General features: G+C 36.6%; 1 protein-coding gene across 1 annotated transcript in view; it reads left to right on the forward strand.

Moving 5' to 3' along the window:
* Positions 1-285: 285 nt before the first annotated feature.
* MED13 (mediator complex subunit 13) overlaps positions 286-16,234 on the forward strand; it is a 99,673-nt gene continuing 83,724 nt past the window's right edge. Inside the window, exons 1-3 of the mRNA XM_045837381.1 lie at positions 286-528; positions 2,350-2,584; positions 13,334-13,502. Coding sequence (XP_045693337.1) covers positions 463-528; positions 2,350-2,584; positions 13,334-13,502 — 470 coding nt within the window. The 5' untranslated portion in view covers positions 286-462. The remainder of the gene's footprint in view (positions 529-2,349; positions 2,585-13,333; positions 13,503-16,234) is intronic.

A 16,234-nucleotide genomic window follows, 5' to 3' on the forward strand; every position in this document is an offset into this window, starting at 1 on the left:
CTCTCCGGTTCTCGCCCTTCCCGCCCCTCTGCGGGCGCCTCCCCGCCCCGGAGAACCCTCCAGGGCTTGGGCGCTTCCCCTCTTGGACTAGATTTTAATTATTTATTGTGTAATTTATTATTTTTTCTTGTGAAGGGACACACATCCTCGCTGTCCCCCAGAGGGACGAACGTCCGCGGGCTCCGCGGCGGCCGCAGTCCGGCCAGCGGGGCGAGCGCCCACGGTCCTCCCGCCTCCGGCCCGCGGCTCCGGGCGGCTGGGTGCCGGCTGGGCGGCGGGGGCTGCTCGCGGCGGCGGGGGGGTGGGTGGGGAGGACGGGCGGCCCGGCGGCCTCCTCTTCCACTGTCCCTCGAACCAGCACCCCCCCGCCCTCCCCGGTGTCTGTGTTTCTCTCTCTGGTCGGAGGCGGCGGTAATGGCGGATGGTGGGTTGTGGCGCCGGCGGCGGCTGCTGTGAGGGACGATGAGTTCCTCCTTCGTGCCGAACGGGGCCAGCCTGGAAGATTGTCACTGTAACCTCTTCTGCCTGGTGAGTGCCGGGGCCGCGGGCGGGGACCGCGGCGAGCGGGGCGGTGGGGGAGGGGGCCGCGAGGTGCGCCCTTGGGCCGTGGGGGAGGGGGTCCGGGTCTGATCCAGATGCCCGAATCCCCGGGCTAGGCCCCGCCGGACCCGGGAGCCGCGTTCGTTCACCCTCCGTCCTGTGCTCTGTTTTGGGAGAGTTGCCTTTTTTTCTTGTCTTGTTTCTGACCCCCCCCCCCCCCCTTTCAGTCTTCAACTTGGGCTGCTTATCTGGCAGGACACTAACATTTCCCTCCGTGCGTCTTGCTTAACTGTTGCTTTTCTCCTAATAGACCATGTATCCGTCTTCACACTTAACATTATTGCCCATTCTCCCACTGTCTTTATGCTTCACTTTGGGAGTTTGTTTCCCTCAATAAACGGGACCCCGGAACTTAGGCACTTAAAAAGTCTCTTTTCGTTTTGCAATTTTTCTATGTAAGTCAAACTAACAGGTTAGTTTCAGCCTTCGGTGACTTAAGAGCTCAGTAAAAACCAGCAGATGCCATTTCGTACGTTTCTCTTTAAACTTTAAAAACAGTTAGTTTGCCGTTTGACAATTTCTAGCCATCTTGCTTTTATTAGAATATGTTTGTGTGATTTGTTTGTGTGAGAATGGAACGGACAAATGGAGGAGGTGCTCTGGTTTTGCACTAAATATTTCTGTATTTGTCTGTTTTGCTTGCGTGTTTAGAATTTTGAGCAGCCTGTTCCATGTTTTATTGAAAAGTCTAGGGAAGCTGGATGCAGGGGTGACAATTGTGTAGGTTGGCCCAGGTCTGGGAGCATCTCACCTGTTTAAGACTTTATAAAGTAGCAACTGTTGCAAATACTTAGTCCTCAATTGGACAGTACTTCAGCTTCATTAGTGCTTTAAAGTTTCGGTGGTTTTTCTCTTTTCATTTTCACTGTGCTTTGAAAAATACTGAGAGTGTATGTGATAGGTAAGTGAATTGAGTGGGCGGAGCACAACTAGTTGGCAAGTGTAAACTGCCAGTCATGTATCAGCAGTTTCATTTTTGGCACCTATACTTTGCACTTTTAAGTTACATTAAAGAATTGCTGAATTCCCTCTGTCGGATTTTTTTTTCCAAATGCTAAATTACGATGTTTAATGCCCTTCTCCCATGATTTTTTTTTTTCTGTACAATGTCTTTTAATCAGCATCTCTCCAGATGTAATAAGACGTATGGCAGGTTTTACATTTCTATCTTCTCCGGCTCAGTCTATTTTTGGTGCTTTTGGGATCAGGTTCTTTGAAGATAGACTAGTACAAATCTGACAGTTCTTTGTGAGTAGCTATTTGACTTCCTAAAAGGGATATGTGAAGAATTAACAAGAACTTTTTGTTATAGTTCAGACTTCTGTAAAGATGGAATGAGAGTCTTTAAAAATTAATTTTCTGTTATGAGTTTGACACTAAAGGAACAAATGTGACCAGTTAGAACAGAACTTAGTATAGAGAGGAAATGTTTACTCAATGTTTAGTATTAAATACATGTTTATATTTTATGCTATTACATTTCTTTTATTTTCTCTTGATGCACATTTCTTGACTTGCTATTCAGTCACTTGCTATTCAGTGACGTGCCAGTGTTAATTTTTAAGCTGTTTTTCCCTTATATTGGTGGTTGCGTTACCAGAATTAGTAAACTTTTTTTTTGGTTAATCTGCTTTCAATATCTTAAGCATATATTGGAAAATTGTAATGTCCTAATGAAATAAGCAACTTTGTAGTGAATACCTTTGACTTTGTGCAATAATAAAAAAATTCATGCTTTCTTTTCTTCAGGCTGACTTGACGGGAATTAAATGGAAAAGATATGTATGGCAAGGGCCAACTTCTGCCCCTATTCTGTTTCCGGTGACAGAAGAAGACCCCATTTTGAGCAGTTTTAGTCGCTGCCTTAAGGCAGATGTACTTGGTGTTTGGCGGCGAGATCAAAGGCCTGGAAGAAGAGAATTGTGGATATTTTGGTGGGGCGAAGACCCCAATTTTGCTGACCTTATTCACCATGACTTAACAGGTGAAAGCAACTTAATCATTTCTTGCTAATAATACAGCAATGTCATATACTTTCCCTGAGAATCACTTGTATTAAGAATTTTTTCATGGTACACTGTTATGAAGCCACATAAAAATTCAGCTTCATGTTTTACTTACTGTGATTATTATTATTTTTTTCTTTTGACTTGAAGTATCCATATTGTGGCAGGCTTTTTAAATTTTAAATAACCTTTCACCACTCAGCTTCTTTATGAATTTCTCATAGACAGGGCCTAAGAAAGGCATGTTACATTTACCTAAGAAAAATGATATCAGGGAGCATGAAGTTCCTAAGAAAGTCATAATACTTTTGAAGTCATGTGTAACTCAACTTTGAGTCAATTCTGCCACTGCTTTCTTCTGTATGAATATGCAGACAATTGTAAGAGTATCTAGAAATGTAACTTTCTCATGTGTTCTTTCAAGACATGTAGTTAATTTGTTATTGTTATTTGTGGTTGTTATTTTATCAACATGAAGACTTGTTAATTTGGTTATTCTTGGAAAGTGATTATTTTAAATACTGTGGCATCAAAGACTATCATTAATATGAGAAGAGTGCCAATTTATTTAGCTTTTTAGGATGTTAGGGTCATAATCTAAAAAGTTACACAGAAATAATTTTATGAGCAAATCATTAAGATTTCTTTCATCTTATTTTCTTGATTTAGGACCAAATGATACTTTAGAAAGATAAACTGTAGCTCTCTGAGGAATTAGTTATGTACTTTAGATTGTAAGAGTCAGTGTAAACTGAATCTTTGATGATAGGAATGTAAATGATTAGTTGTTTGCTGCAAGGTACCAAAGATTTCAGCAAGATGTTTGGTGATTCTTGCCAGGTAAATTTAGGATTGTTAGATTACTAAAAAAAAGTGTTGTTATTTGAAATTGAGTACACCGAAGTTTCTATTATTGTCTATTTAATCTGTAGGACCTATTTTATTTTTGGATGTAATGTAATCCAGATGACTATCTCAAGCACTTAGTAAGACCAACTTTTGTGCATGAATGCATGTGTTACATGTGTTACATTTGTTTTGATGGTTGCTTTTCACATTCTAGTGAACAATCCCTTGTTGTTAATCCTTATTTTTGAGAGTGGTTGCAATTCTTTTGTGATAAATGTTTTTTGGTTTTCCTAATAAGACCTCTGCTAGAGAGTCTGGTCCTTAGTTTTAAGTATGTAATGTATTCTTAAATGTGTAAAATTATGTGTTGGGGGGTGTGTGTGTGTATATATGTATATATGTACCCATATATGATTATACATATATCTCACAATATACAATTCCTTTATGCATCAGCAAGATGATGCTTTCTAATTGTCATGTCAAAAGCCAAGCCTGCTTGCTTCCTTTTTCTTTCATTGACTTGTGTATGCTTGAGTTATTTTCTTTACTTTAGGTAGTATAAAAACTACTACCTTACTAAAATGTTTGAAGACTTTTAATGTTGATAAACGATCTGTGAACTATAAATAAGCTCAAATTGTTGGTAAACTACAATGCCGTCTCAGTGGCTTCAGTCTTCTTAGTAAAGTTGGCAGGGCATCTGAACAGACCATTTTTCCTCCCAGATTCTATGAAATACATTTTGTGGAATCAAAGATAATTTTAACAGATATGTAGTATTTAGTTATATCATATTGGGACTAATGTTTTGAAAGTTAAAAGCATTAAATAAATGTCAGCTGATTTAATGTTTGTTAAAATTATGTTGATATTTTTCTGTTTCATGTTATGAGTTTAAATGTTTTCTTCTGAAACTGGGTTACAGTTTAAAACATTTCTTCTCCAGTTTAATTTTTAGTGTAATTTTAAAAGTAGTAATACCTCTACTTTAAAATACTGATTTTGAATGTGAATTAAAATAATTTTGGAAGAATAGGTGTTGTCAGATTTTGCTGAATGCCATTGAAGGATAAATAACTTGTAAATATTTATCAGAGTGAAAGCAGTTGAAATAGTAGACCAAAATATAGTAGGAGTTGTATATAATCATTTATTTGGTATTCCACAGCTTGTCCTGTAATGTTTTTAAATAGTTTTATAGGCAGTGTGTTTATATAATGTTCTAGATTTTTTTAACCTGTCATTTACTTTAGAATGCTGTTACTTAAATCAGAGTTATCTTAAAGAATAGTAAGGTCTTTTCAGATGGAGTTTGTTTCGCCCTTTGCCCCAGGGACACAGTCTGCCTCCCTTTTGGGGTAATTAGTCTGTGCCTCTGTCTCTCTAGCTAACACATTTTCATTTCTTCCCATCTGTGGCACTCTATTTCCTTCTTTTAAGCTCCCCTGAGAAAAGAGCATCTGGACAGTAGGGGTGGCATCAGCTGCAGGAGGCAATCGTGAGTTTCAAGTGGAGGTGTAGCACTGAGGAAAGGGGAACTGGAAGGACCCAGGTGGTAACTAAAAAGCTGGTTAATTTAGTTTGAGGTTGCTCCTCAGTGTGGTGTCCTTCTGTTTGGTTCAGCAACTACCACATCTTGTTATTGAAATGTTTGTAATGATGGTGATAATATTATTCTTGTTGGAGAAGGAGAGAAGGCATTTCGTTTTGCAAAGATAAGAATTCCCAGTTTTATTAACTGAAATGTTCAGTAGTGAAAGTACAGAATACAGAATTGCCTTTGCTTAACCCCTTTATCACCTTCGTGTCATTCATAGTGTATTTTTAAAAGTAAACTTTTTGTTGTAAAACAGTTTTAGATTTATATAAAAGTTGCAAAGATAATATAGACAGCTCCTGTATAACCTTACCCAGTTTCTCCTGTTAACACCTTATATTAGAATGGTACATTTTGCCCTGGCTGGCATGGCCCAGTGGATTGAGTGCCAGACTGCGAACCAAAGGATCACTGGTTCGATTCTCGGTCCAGGGCACATGTCTGGGTTAGGGGTGAGGTCCCCAGTTGAGGGTGCACAAGAGGCACCCACACATTGATGTTTTTCTCCTTCTCTTTCTTCCTCACTTCCCCTCTCTGAAAATAAATAAATAAATCATTTTTAAAAAGAATGGTACATTTTCATAACTAATGAACCAATATTGATATATTAGTATAAACTAAGTTTACACTTTTGTTTTTACCTAATAACCTCTTTCTATCCTGTGATCTCATCCAGGTTACCACATTCCATTTGTCATGCCTTCTTAGGCTGTTGTAGACTAAGACAGTTTCTCAGACTTCCCTTGTTTTTGATGATCTTGATAGTGCATTTTAAATTTTTGCCTGTCTCTCTTACATCATTTAGCACATGTTTGGGTTACCTTCATTTCAAATTTAGTTGATGTGTAGAAATAGAATATAAACCTGTTTTATTGCTGATTGCAGGTACAACAAACCAAGTCTGATTTGATGCGTACTTTAAACCCTCAGTTACTTGTAGTTGTAATCTATAGTGATTAGTAAGACCTGTTTAAAAACTTGAACACTTTGCAATACTGTTTGCAAAACCTGATGATTTTTTGGTCAGGATTTGTGGTAGCTAGTATTGGCTTAAACTATAACATTCTAAAAAGATATTTGTTCAACATATCCCTTGAATCCCAATGCTAAACAGCTTTTATTAAAAAAACAAAACAAAACACCCAAAACTTTTTGCTCTGCTCCCTCTGTCTAGAGAATGGATAGTTGAACCAATGTCCCTATGTTTTGATAGAAAAAGAATTAGGGAACAAACCCCATCTCTGATTACAGCCTTATGAATTTTATTTGTTCTTTGAATTTAAACTTTGTAGCAGACCTGTTTAGTGCCTATATGGTAGAAGCAAAAATTGGTGGTGGGAAAATTTTAGCTTAGTTGCTCTTGTCAAAATCTCTGTAGTGGGTAGGACTGATTGGTTCTTTCAGATGCACTGTTTTCTTCAAAGCAAGATTGTTTCATTAACATAAGTATGTCCTTGAAGGAGAAAAGTTTTCTGGATATTTTTATTCTGTGCCTTAACATTTTTGGAATTTTATTGTCATCATTGACTAATAATCTTTTCTTTAAAAGAAATAACAGAAATAAAAACTAGGACTGCTCCTTCTCCCAATGTTAGCATCTTAAAGAAAAAATCACAGTAAGCTAGAATGTGATGAGACTCTTTGAGAAAAGTGATACCTTGAGAATTGAAAAACAGAACTCAAAGCAAAAAATATTTGTTATTTTTCCTAGATCCTGTGCTCTACATATGGGGTTTTAGCAACATGTCCAAATATTGGGTTGGCTAAAAAAGTCTGTTTTTTCCATAAAATGAAGGACACATTTTTCGTTTTTACCAGTGACTTTATTGATTGGTATATTTTAAGTATGTCCGCTATTTCCCACTATTGGCTTCTTGTGGATAGAGGCCAGGGGTGCTGCTAAGCGTCTTCGAGTCCATAGGACAGCCTCACAACAAAGAAATCTTTGGCCAAAATGTCAGTCATACCAAGAAACTTTGCAAACCACTTTTGACAAGTTCAGTCAGTCACAGCACCTTCTCCATACACTGTATACACATCTTTTATTTGTGTGTTTCAGTTGTGTTTTTACCCTCATAGACATGATAAAGCATAATGCACTGAACATGTTTTGATAATTTTTTAAATGCACGCTGATATGACAGCTGTCATAGTACAGTCTAACAAAATTGTTCCGAACAAAGTTAAAGGCAAGCACTACTAGAGCTGTCTTACGGAAGAAACTAAACAGACTTTTTGGCCAACCCAGTACTTCTGTTATGCTGGAAATTCATCATAGTACTGATGGACCCACACTAAATGGGCCATTGGTTAGTCTTAGAAGTTAATTTTGGGTGCTTCTTATTGAAGGATATTAATTATAGTGGAATTTAACCTTAAATGGCAACTTTAACAGTACTGACAGATAAACAGCAGCCAAGTGTAGAAATCTACAAACTAAACAATTGTCTTGATCTCCAAGTAGCCTGGAGAGTTCATTAATTTCTGTCTTCTGTACCTTAATTTACTTGTGACTCAACTTTTTATATTGGCTGATTATCTAGGGACACCTTTGTTTGCCCTATTTCTTCTATGTACTATCCATTTTTAACAAGGAACTGTGTATTTTAAGTCTTCAAAAATGGTCATTAACACATTAGGCTGTTTTTAAATCAGTTGGTTTTTCACGTTTGCCATTTCTCAATGGTGTTGCCAGCTTAAGGCTCTCAGTAATATTTGTTGAATGAATGGCTTATGAATGGGCAGTTATTGTTCAAGACAAACACTGAACTAGACAGTTAAACATTTTTCTTTATTCTTTCAGGAAATATGTGGTATTTTCTACCATGATAGTTTTGACCCGTTCATTAATTATTAGTATATGTTGCATTTTAATAACTTGTCAGAATTATTTAGGAAACAATTCCTTCTCTGCCAGCTTATCACTATGGGGATATTTAAAGATGTCAGTTTTTAGGAAAAAATGTTGAGTACAAGTACTAGATATATCAGCTTTTTTGTATTTTGTTTTTTGCCCCACTTATAGAGCATTATTTTGATGACCTACCACATACTTTGGTATCATTATAATCTGTATCCTCAGAAAACAATATTTTATGGTAATCATATTTAGCGTTTGGACTTTTGCACTGTTCAAATAAATACTTGGTAAAAATAAGTAGTAGAGATTACGAGTTCTAATACTAATAGTAACGGAAAAGTACTAAAAACGCAGAACTGAAACTGTTTTCTCTGGGGATACAGATAATAGAGGAGGAAGACATTTATTTAAAAGCATTAAGTAGACTTTTTCCATTAGGCTATGGTTGATTAAATTCAAAGAGGTAGGTAAAGATTTGTCATGTGTTCCTCTTTCCCTCCCTTTCCTAATACATTGCTGGCATTGAGATTCAAGGACTAGTTTTAATCAGTGTAAGAGTTACCTGTCACTGTTTTGGTTGTACCATTTCGTTTTTCATATCCCTGAAGAGCATGTACAGAAGTACTTTTATTAGTATTATAACATCAGGATATTAGAAGCTTGGCTTAGTAGGCTTCTTGTTTCTAAGTGACACCCCCATCCCTTTCGGACTTTTTATTGAGTGTTATTAGGACTTAATTCTCATTATTTCCTCAGCAATGAAAAATGAAATTTTATTACTTTAGTGTAATCGTTGCTTAGTTACTTGCCACATAGGTGAAGATGTACTTCAGAGATTTGTTGGCCTTAGAAAACCCTGACAGGCCGTCTGTTTTTGTTTATGTATAACCCTCATTTAGTGTTAATGAGAATTGTGGGCATTTGAGGATATAATGTAAAATGATTAAAGTGTACTATTCTTAAATCATTTAACTACATACAGACTTAACTGAAATGGATTTTTTTAAATGAATAAAACTAAAAAAATTCAGAGTTTTATGTGAAAATTTATATAAGTTATTGAGCCTTTACTATGCCAAAGATTTTTTATTTACTCTTTTGGGGAAGAAGGCAAATTCAGTCTAAGGTTTTAAGTGAGTAATTTTCTGATGAAATTTATAGTGACTGTATGATGTTGATTCATAATGGTAACTGTGTCTTGGATCTTTGAGGCTTCAAAACCTGGAAGTAGTTAGAAAAAAGATTTTGGTAAAGGCTACTTGTGTGGGACAAATGTTACAACCATTGTTCTGCATAAAAGGTCAGGATTTTTGAGGTAAAAAGCAACATAAATAAAGTATACTGAATTGATTATAAAGAAGTGAAGAGTTGGGAGATATGTCCAGCATAATCCTCTTGAAATTAAGAACATGTGTATTTTTAGTCACAAGTCACGTAATTTGATGTAAAGCGCTTTCTTTTATCCTAACCTGAGGACATTTTTTCATTGCTTTTAGAGAGAGAGGAAAGGAGAGGGAGAAACATTCATGTGAGAGAGTAGCATCAATTGGTTGCCTCCCATACACACCCAGACCAGTGATCATATAGATACCGGGTATCAACCCACAACCTAGGTGTGTGCCCTGACTGGGGATCGAACCCACAACCTTTTGGTTATGGGATGATGCTTTAGCCATCTGGGCCATGCCAGCCAGGGCAAGGTAAAACTCTTAATGTAGCTATTTAATTTTGAAATTATAGAACCTGATTAAGCTGAAAGCAGATTGAGAAAGATTCATTTTTTAAAGTATATTTTATTGGTTGTTATTACAGATGTCCCAGTTTTTCCCCTCTTGCCCCTCTCTGCCTGGTAGCCAACTTTCCTCCAGCCACCCCCTCCCTTACTTAGTTCATGTTCATGGGTCATGCATGTAGGTTCTTTGGCTTCTCCATTTCCTATACTATTCTTAACATCATCCTATTTTGTACCTATGAATTATACTTTTTAATCCCTGCACCTTTTCCTCCATTCGTCCCCTTCCCCCTCCCTGCTGATAACCCTCCATGTGATCTCCATATCAATGAATTCTGTTTCTGTTCTCCTTTGCTTAGTTTGTCTTTTAGATTCATTTGTTCATAGTTGTAAATTTGTTGCCTTTTTAATGTTCATAGTTTTGATCTTCTTTCTCTTAAATAAGTCCCTTTACCATTTCATATAGTAATAGCTTGGTGATGATGAACTCCTTTAGCTTTATCTTGTATGGAAAGCACTTTATCTGCCCTCCCATTCTAAATGATAACTTGACTAGATAGAATAATCTTGATTGTAGGTCCTTGTGTTTCATCACTTTGAATATTTCTTGCCAGTGCCTTCTAACCTGCAAAGCTTCTTTTGAGAAATCAGCTGATGGACTTATGAGAAATCCTTTGTAGGTAACTCTGCTTTTCTCTTGCTGCTTTTAAGATTCTGTCTTTATCTTTAACCTTTAGCATTTTAATTATGGTATGTCTTGGTGTGGTCCTCTTTGGGTTCAACTTGTTCGGGACTCTGTGCTTCCTGGACTTGTGTGTCTATTTTCTTTGCCAAATATGGAAGTCTTCTCTCTCTGTTTTTTCAGATAAGTTTTCAATTTCTTGATCTTTCTTTTCTCCTTCTGGCATCCCTATGATTTGGGTGTTGCTACGTTTGGAGATGTCTCAGGGTCTTCTTGTATTGTTCTTATTTTTTTTGAACTCTTGTTTCTTCTTTCTGTTCTGGTTGAATATTTATTCCTATGCTCCAAATCGTTGATCTGAATCCCAGCTTCCTTCCTTCATTTCACTATTGGTTCCCTGTAGATTTTTCTTTATTTCACTTAGTGTAACCCTTCATTTCTTCCTTTATGTTGTTGCCGTACCCAGTGAGCTCTTTGAGCATCTTGATCACCAGTGTTTTGAACTCTGCTTCTGATAGATTGCTTACCTCTGTTTCATTTAGTTCTTTTTCTGTAGTTCTGTTGTGTTCTTTCATTTGGGCCATATTTCTTTGTCTCCTCAATTTGGCAGCCTCCCTGTGTGTTTTTGGTTTTTTTTTCCTTTTCTTTTCTGTGTATTAGAGCTGCTTTGACTCCCTGTAAAGGCACCTGTAACTTGTGTGGGGCAGAGTTTTAGGTAATGGCCAGGGTAGGGTAACCTGCTTCACACTTTGTGGCTCTGCATAGTGGGGAGAGCTCCTAGAGGGGATGGCGCAGCTGCCTGACCTTTGGGGATTTGCCTAGCGCGTGCCCTGTTTTCAGGCACTTCACCCACTCCCTGTATGTGAGTGGCGCCCTTCTAGCTGTTGCCCTGGTGTTGAATCCCAGAGTGGGTAGGTTTGCGTGCATTTTTAGACTGTGTGGGCTTTTAAGTGAAGTTTCCTGAAAATCTCACAGTTTCGTTCACTGCCCCATCCCACACTGGTTTTTATAGCTAGAAGTTATGCGGATTTATCTTCCCGGTGCTGGAATCTTGGGCTGCACAGGCTGGCCTGGGGCTAGGATCACTTGCTCCCAAGGGATTCCTCCTGATTTTTATCCATCATACGAGAATGTGGGGACTGCCTGTGCCCATTCCACCGCCTACACCTTTCCGTGCCACACTGAGTCTCCTCGCCTCTCTGCCCAGTCTCTGATTTTCTGCTCCTCCTACCAGTCTGGATGATTGTGGCTGCTTTAAATCCTTGGTTGTCAGACTTCCATACGGTTTGATTTTCTTACAGTTCTTGGTGTTACTTGTTTTGAGATTTAATTGTAATTCTTTCTGCAGTTGTGTGAGGAGGTGCAAAGCGTGTCTACCTACGCCTCCATCTTTACTGGAAATCCTTTTATTTTTTCTCTTAGCAACTCACAAATATGCTTGTGATCCAGACCTTTAAATAATTAAAGCAATGTCACTATGTGCCACTTCCCTTTTCTCCTAGCTTACTGTTTTCTTTAATAAAGTGAAACTTGTTAAGGCTTTAAATAGAAGTATATAAAGATGTCTGTAATATAATAGAATATGAAGAACTTTTTCTATTTAATATTAATGCCAAATGTTAATGATTTAAAAACTATTCTAACTCAAGTATTGTCATTTTCTAAAGCTTATCTCATTTTTCTTAAAGCTTTTAAGATGAGACAATTAGTTGATTAGAGTTACTTGACTATAATTTAGGAAACATTTTAAAGAACAACATAAATTCAACATTAAACTGTGTAGTGGCACAAATTTCTGTTGCAGTTTAAAGTTCAGTCGTACCCTTTAGTTAATGTTTATTCTGCCCATTTGTGCAAGTTTTGAATATAAATCATATATCATTTTTAATACATGTCTCTGCTTTTATTCAAAAGCATGTTTTTTTTTTCCTGTGTGTATAGTGTATACATTTCTAGTGTTGAATTAGTGTTGAATTGAAAGAAGGTGACCAATATTTATAAAATGTTTATAAAGGTATATAGGCCAGCCCTGGCTGGGTAGCTCAGTTGATTAGAGTGTCATATGCCAAGGTTGTGGATTTGATCTTTAGTTGGGGCACATAAGCAACTTTTCTAAAAATCAATAATAATAATAATGATAAATAGGTATATAGCCTAAGAGAAGGGTGGTAAATTGTATTTAAAGTAAGTTTATAAAACATGACAAAAGTTAAAATGCTGAAGTAGTATGTGTAAGTTAATTTGGAGTGGTTTTGCTCACAAGCATATTTGTGAGCAAAATTAGCCAGCAAAATTGAGGCTATAGAGTTAGTAAAGATAGCTATAACTTTATATCAGAAGTGCCATTTAAAATTTAAATGTTAAAAGCTTTAAATTTATCCCTCAAGTAGAGGATCCTGTACTGAATCATAGGAATCATATGGTTGAAATGAGACCTAAGGTGGCTGATAATGCACTGCTTGTTAGGCTCTGAGCCAAAAGCTTCCTTTTTATTCTTCAGTTATTTTTATAGTTGGGTCATGTATTAGAATGCTGATGGGCGTAAAATGTTTTGAGTGTAATTATTAACAGGCTAGTTTTTTTGGCACACTGGGTGACTGACTGGAGGAATTAGGACAAAGTAACTAACAAGTGAGCCAGCTTAGAAATTGGCCTCTTAGATACAGAGTATGTTTACTATTTCCCAGGTTATGCACATGTCCTTTTCATTGATACAGAAACCAAATCATTATATTTGCAATATAGCATTACCTTTTCATACGGTGGGAAGATCATTTTCAGGTAATTTAATAGACTAAATGGCACTTAGGCCTTTTATTCCTTGCAGGGTAATTTTGAAACCTGGTATTTTAATGTCTCCAGATATATGGAAGTGATTATATCTCAGTATACTGAGGGGAAGTAGGGCTTATGTATTTAGATTAAACTGGAAAACTTTTTACTTGGCTCTGAGTAGATATAGCACCACTGCTTTACTTTTTGTTTCTTTTCATTTCTCTTGCAGAAGAGGAAGATGGGGTTTGGGAGAATGGACTTTCTTATGAATGCCGTACTCTGCTTTTCAAAGCAGTTCACAATCTCTTGGAACGGTGTTTAATGAACCGGAACTTTGTACGTATTGGCAAGTGGTTTGTAAAGCCTTATGAGAAAGATGAAAAACCTATAAATAAAAGGTAGGCTATCTTATTTAAACTCTCCCTTGATACTTCTTTACGTTTGTCAATTTTTATGGCTTTACATAAAATGTGAACTAACACAAGCTAATATATTAACAGACATATTTAGAAGGTTAATTATGGCAAAGTACTATAAGTATTCAATTTTCTTTGACCACTTCACCCTTTCTTTTACACATTTTAAGAATTGTTTTGCAGTGTGAATAGGCTGTGTGTCAATACACTGGGCTAAGTTTTATTCTGGAATGATAGAAAAAAATGTCTGATGAAAGCAGAAGCTTATGCATTTGTTATTTTTTTTAGTTTTAGTGGAAATGTATATTCATGGTATTCTGTTAAGTAACATTAATACTTGTTAAAGACAGTGATCCGTAGTTATGTTTTGGGTTGAGTTAACCTTTTACATTTCCAAACCTCCCATTTTGCTTTAAAGTAATTTAAGTTTGTGTTTTTCTCTGTAAGACATGTTTACTCTTGGCAGTATTAATAATTTCCTCGAACTTTGAATTAAGAAAGTTTATGACATTAATTTGTACAATAGGTTTTACATGGAGGCAAAAGACTAAGGTACCTTCTTTTCCCCTGCAATTAAAAGCTTTAGATTATTATAATTGTGTAATTTACATAATACAAGTCGCAATTTGTTAGAAGATTTGGTTTCAAATAGTTGTTGAAATAGTGAGGCTTCAAGAGAGATGAAACTGTGATAAGATGGGATGTGGAGGAAGAGAATAATGAAGGAAATTTATTAGTTTTTGCTCAAAGATGTGAAGATAGGAAGTAAACATTTGGTGGTTATTGTAATCATTGAGATGCCATCTTTTATGTCATATGTGCACATCTTTTTTCATGTGCGTGTAGAGTTTTTTCATACTTCCGTTTCTACTTTTAGTAGAATGGATGAGCAGATAAGCCTGGACAAATCAAGGCTCTTTCATGTTTTTCTTTTTTAACTATCAAAATAAACCTTTATTGTCAACAAAATTACTATATAAGTTTGGAATGCGTTCAGTTGCAAATGACAGAAAACCAAACTGCCTGGCTTATGTAGGAATTGATTTTTCTCAATAGCAAGGAGTCTGGAGGTAGATAGTTCAATACTGGTGGCGTATCTTTTCAATAATGTCATCAAAGACTTGGGTTCCCTGGAGTTTTCTGATCTGTCATCTTTAGCCTTTGACTTTCATTCTCATGGTCCCAGTGGATGTTGTAGTACCTCTAGGCTTCACTCATGGTGGATTTCAGGCTGGAAGAGGAAGGAAAGAAAGGAGCAAGAAGGGAGTTGACCCTGGGATCAGAAAGTAGATTTTTTTCTAAAAAATTTAGCTGACATATCATTGGCTATGTTAAAAAAAACAACATTTTTTTTTTATGTGGGACATTGCCCCTCTGAACAAAATAAGACTTTTGGTTAGTAAGAAGAAATGGAGACTGGATATTAGGTAAGTGGAAATTAGAAGAGGAAATAGATACCAGGTAGGCAATTAGCAATGCTCACTGTATACATTTATATAATTTTAAAAAATAAAGCAGATTAACAAGATTTAAAATGAAAAGCTGTAGTCCTGAGCCCTGACTATTAGATGTTTCTCAGGGGCAATCCCTTTTAATTCTTCTAACTTTATTTTACTTTATGTGTTTAAAAAATTTAAAAGCAGCCCTGGCTGGCGTAGCTCAGTAGACTGAGCGAGGGCTTGAGAACCAAAGTGTCGCAGGTTCGATTCCCAGCCAGGGTACATGCCTGGGTTGCAGGCCATAACCCCCAGCAACCGCACTATTGATGTTTTTCTCTCTCGCTCTCTATCTCCCTCCCTTCCCTCTCCAAAAATAAATAAATAAAATCTTAAAAAAATAAAAAAGATTTTACTTAAAAAAATAAAAAAGATTTTACTTAAAAAAATAAAAAAGATTTTACTTATTTATTTTTAGAGAGGGAAGGGAGGGAGATAGAGAGAGAGAGAAAAACATCAATGTGCGGTTGCTGGGGGTTATGGCCTGCAACCCAGGCATGTACCCTGGCTGGGAATTGAACCTGGGACACTTTGGTTCCCAGCCTGTGCTCAATCCACTGAGCTACGCCAGCCAGGGCAAATAAATAAGTAAAATCTTTAAAAAATTTTACAAGCAAATAGCATACTTATTCTTGAGTTTTCAGTTTTTTTATTTATTCAGGATTAATCTATTGACTTTCTATTGACAGTTTTATTTCTAATACCCCTTATACCCACCACTTGGTCATTGGCATACTTGTATACACTCTTTTCCCTTCCTTCTTTCCTTGTCTTGCTAATATAGTTACTATAAGATTTGGTAAAAACAATACTTACTGTTTATATTATTATGGTTATATATTATTTATAGCTGAGCCATACAGTGTATTAGGATTCCATTCCATTTCTTGTGCAACTTTTTGTTTTCCCCAATTTTAATGATTATCTCTTTTTTCACTTAATTATCAATGTTAGGGGTTGATAAATTACCACTCCACAGGGCAAATGTAGCCTGCCATTTTTTGTAAATAATTATATTGTAACACAGACATGTTCACTCATTTATAGTTTATTTTATGCCTTCCTTCACACTGCAGAAAAGTTGTATAGTTATAGTTGTGACAAAGACAGGTGACACACAAAGCCTACAATATTTAGCCTAAAATATTTATTCTCTGGCTCTTTAGAGATGAAGTTTGCTGACTCCTGATATATGTACCTATTGATAGATAATTCACC

The sequence above is a fragment of the Phyllostomus hastatus genome, unplaced genomic scaffold, assembly GCF_019186645.2.
Source record: "Phyllostomus hastatus isolate PE091 unplaced genomic scaffold, TTU_PhHast_1.1 phas_contig_210, whole genome shotgun sequence".
In the NCBI taxonomy this organism is placed as follows: Eukaryota; Metazoa; Chordata; class Mammalia; order Chiroptera; family Phyllostomidae; genus Phyllostomus; species Phyllostomus hastatus.